The 2,055-nt window shown below is 35.4% G+C and overlaps 1 protein-coding gene across 1 annotated transcript in view; it reads right to left on the reverse strand.

The window, feature by feature from the left end:
• Nucleotides 1-1,701, reverse strand: part of LOC111385267 (thioredoxin-like protein Clot) — a 7,816-nt gene extending 6,115 nt beyond the window's left edge. The window contains exon 1 of the mRNA XM_023009648.1: nt 1,367-1,701. Coding sequence (XP_022865416.1) covers nt 1,367-1,664 — 298 coding nt within the window. The 5' untranslated portion in view covers nt 1,665-1,701. The remainder of the gene's footprint in view (nt 1-1,366) is intronic.
• Between the last annotated feature and the right edge of the window lie 354 nt (nt 1,702-2,055).

Consider the following 2,055-nt stretch of genomic DNA (forward strand, 5'->3'; position numbering starts at 1 on the left):
AAAAATAAATAAATTAAAAAGAAAAATACAAATCAGGAAACTTCTCTATTCAGCCATCCAGAAGAAACATAGCAGAGGGCTATTGCCCCTCCGAATCTGCAGCTACCCTACATCATATGAAGAGGTCAAATAAACATAATGTGAAGGTGTACGTCAAGCCTACCTGGGTGTAAAAAGAATGCCTTATCAATCTAAAGCCCACTGGGCATGTGCATTTCTTTGATGGGGGATGAAAGAACACGACCCACATAATGAAGCATGTACCTTGCTTAAATAATCATATGCCTAGCTCTTTGCATCATCCCCATAACGAAAAATGGGAATGCCTCTCTGAGGCATTTCTTGAGGGATGCTGCAGAAACACCATTAACTACTGATTCGTATGCTCTAATCAGTTACTATAATTGAATGAGAGAAAATACTTGAAACCATCGACGCAATGACAAAAGCACCCATTATTGATCCAAAAATATCTAACAAGATTCATTTTCTTTTCGTCAAAACTAGCAAAGTTTTGATCACTCGTGTACTTGTGGATGTCGGCATTGAACAGGCTAAGCATGCATATAATTCATTTCTTCGATACATCCATCAGGGATAGTGTAAAGTAGACTCATCTGAGCCAAAAACCAGGAAACAAACAAGAGCCAAGAGATATTAGTAGTGAAGATTTGAAATTACACGAGAACACTATTTTTATCATTTTGACTAAATCCTTTATTTCTAGTTTGAAATAGAAGGACAAACAGATGAAATCTAATGCGTATTGTAAAATTCATCCAATACTAAGGTCAGAGTAAGGAAAAGGATGAACCTGAACATTAAACCACATTTTTGAGTCATTACAGAGAAAAACCATGTTATCATACTAGTTTACATACATGATACATAAGCCACAAGGACCAAAAAGGGTGAACAGAATGTCAGAATCAGCTCACCAGCAATAATCCGCAACCCAACATAAATTGACATTCCTAATTTCAATGAAATTATCAAGAAGACAAATTTTATATAATCATCATTTCATGGCCATGTTATGTAAGCAATTTTAATTGTTACTTTATACAGCACAATGTCAGATAACTGTACTTTCCACACTCCATTATTAGAGAAAAAGAAACCCCAAGAAAATAACTGAAAGAACATCAATCCATGCACAGTATTCCCCCAATCAGAGGTAAAGAATATACTAGAAGTTTAACAGATAGTAAAATCCCCAATATGGGACTTGGGCTTTTGTTTTTTCTCAATTAAACCCCTATCCATTACCCCTTTTGCAATCAATTCGCCAATTATAATATAATAATCTTAGTCAGCGTTAAATAAACTGTCACAAAACTGTATACGTAAATGGGCTGAATTTTACCAGGGCACCAGCTAAGATTGGTGGATGGGTCTTTGTCAGCCAAGAAGACGATGAAATTGGCTTTGTGTTTTGGAGATTCACTTGTAAATTTCTCAAAAACCCCATCAAATGTTGATACTGTTGCTTCCAACGTATTCATCGGCATCTTTTTATCTCCTTCTCTTCTTACAACTTTCAGTAGAGAATCGAATGCTGTCCCTGTGGCTTCTGGGATACGCATAGAAGAAGACATATAGAAGATCTCTAGGCCCAGTAAACACAATATAAAGGGAAGTCCATAAAGAACAGATTTGGTCATTGAAATAATAAGCAAGGCTCTGTTTAGGGTTCATTTGTTCAATACATTAATTTCAAGAAACGGTCATTTCGCCCATTGACTTTTAGGGTAGGGCAATATTTTTCATTATTGGAAAAAAAATCGAATGTGCTCATTTCTGGCGTGACACTTTATAATTTGAGCATTTTTTTGGTAAAAAATGGAAAAGTCAACCTCTTTGAGTAAAATAGGTTAACTTTATATAAGAAAATTAGGTAGTTAATGGGACGGCAATTAAAAAAAATAGGGATTGTAACATGGAATAAAGTCGATAACTTTATCTCTCGAATGTGTGATGCTACCATTTTATTCGACCGGATTCCGAAAATTCTACTCCTTCTCCACCAACGACAAATTCTATTCTTCAAAACTT

Source organism: Olea europaea, chromosome 3, assembly GCF_002742605.1.
Source record: "Olea europaea var. sylvestris chromosome 3, O_europaea_v1, whole genome shotgun sequence".
Lineage (NCBI taxonomy): Eukaryota > Viridiplantae > Streptophyta > Magnoliopsida > Lamiales > Oleaceae > Olea > Olea europaea.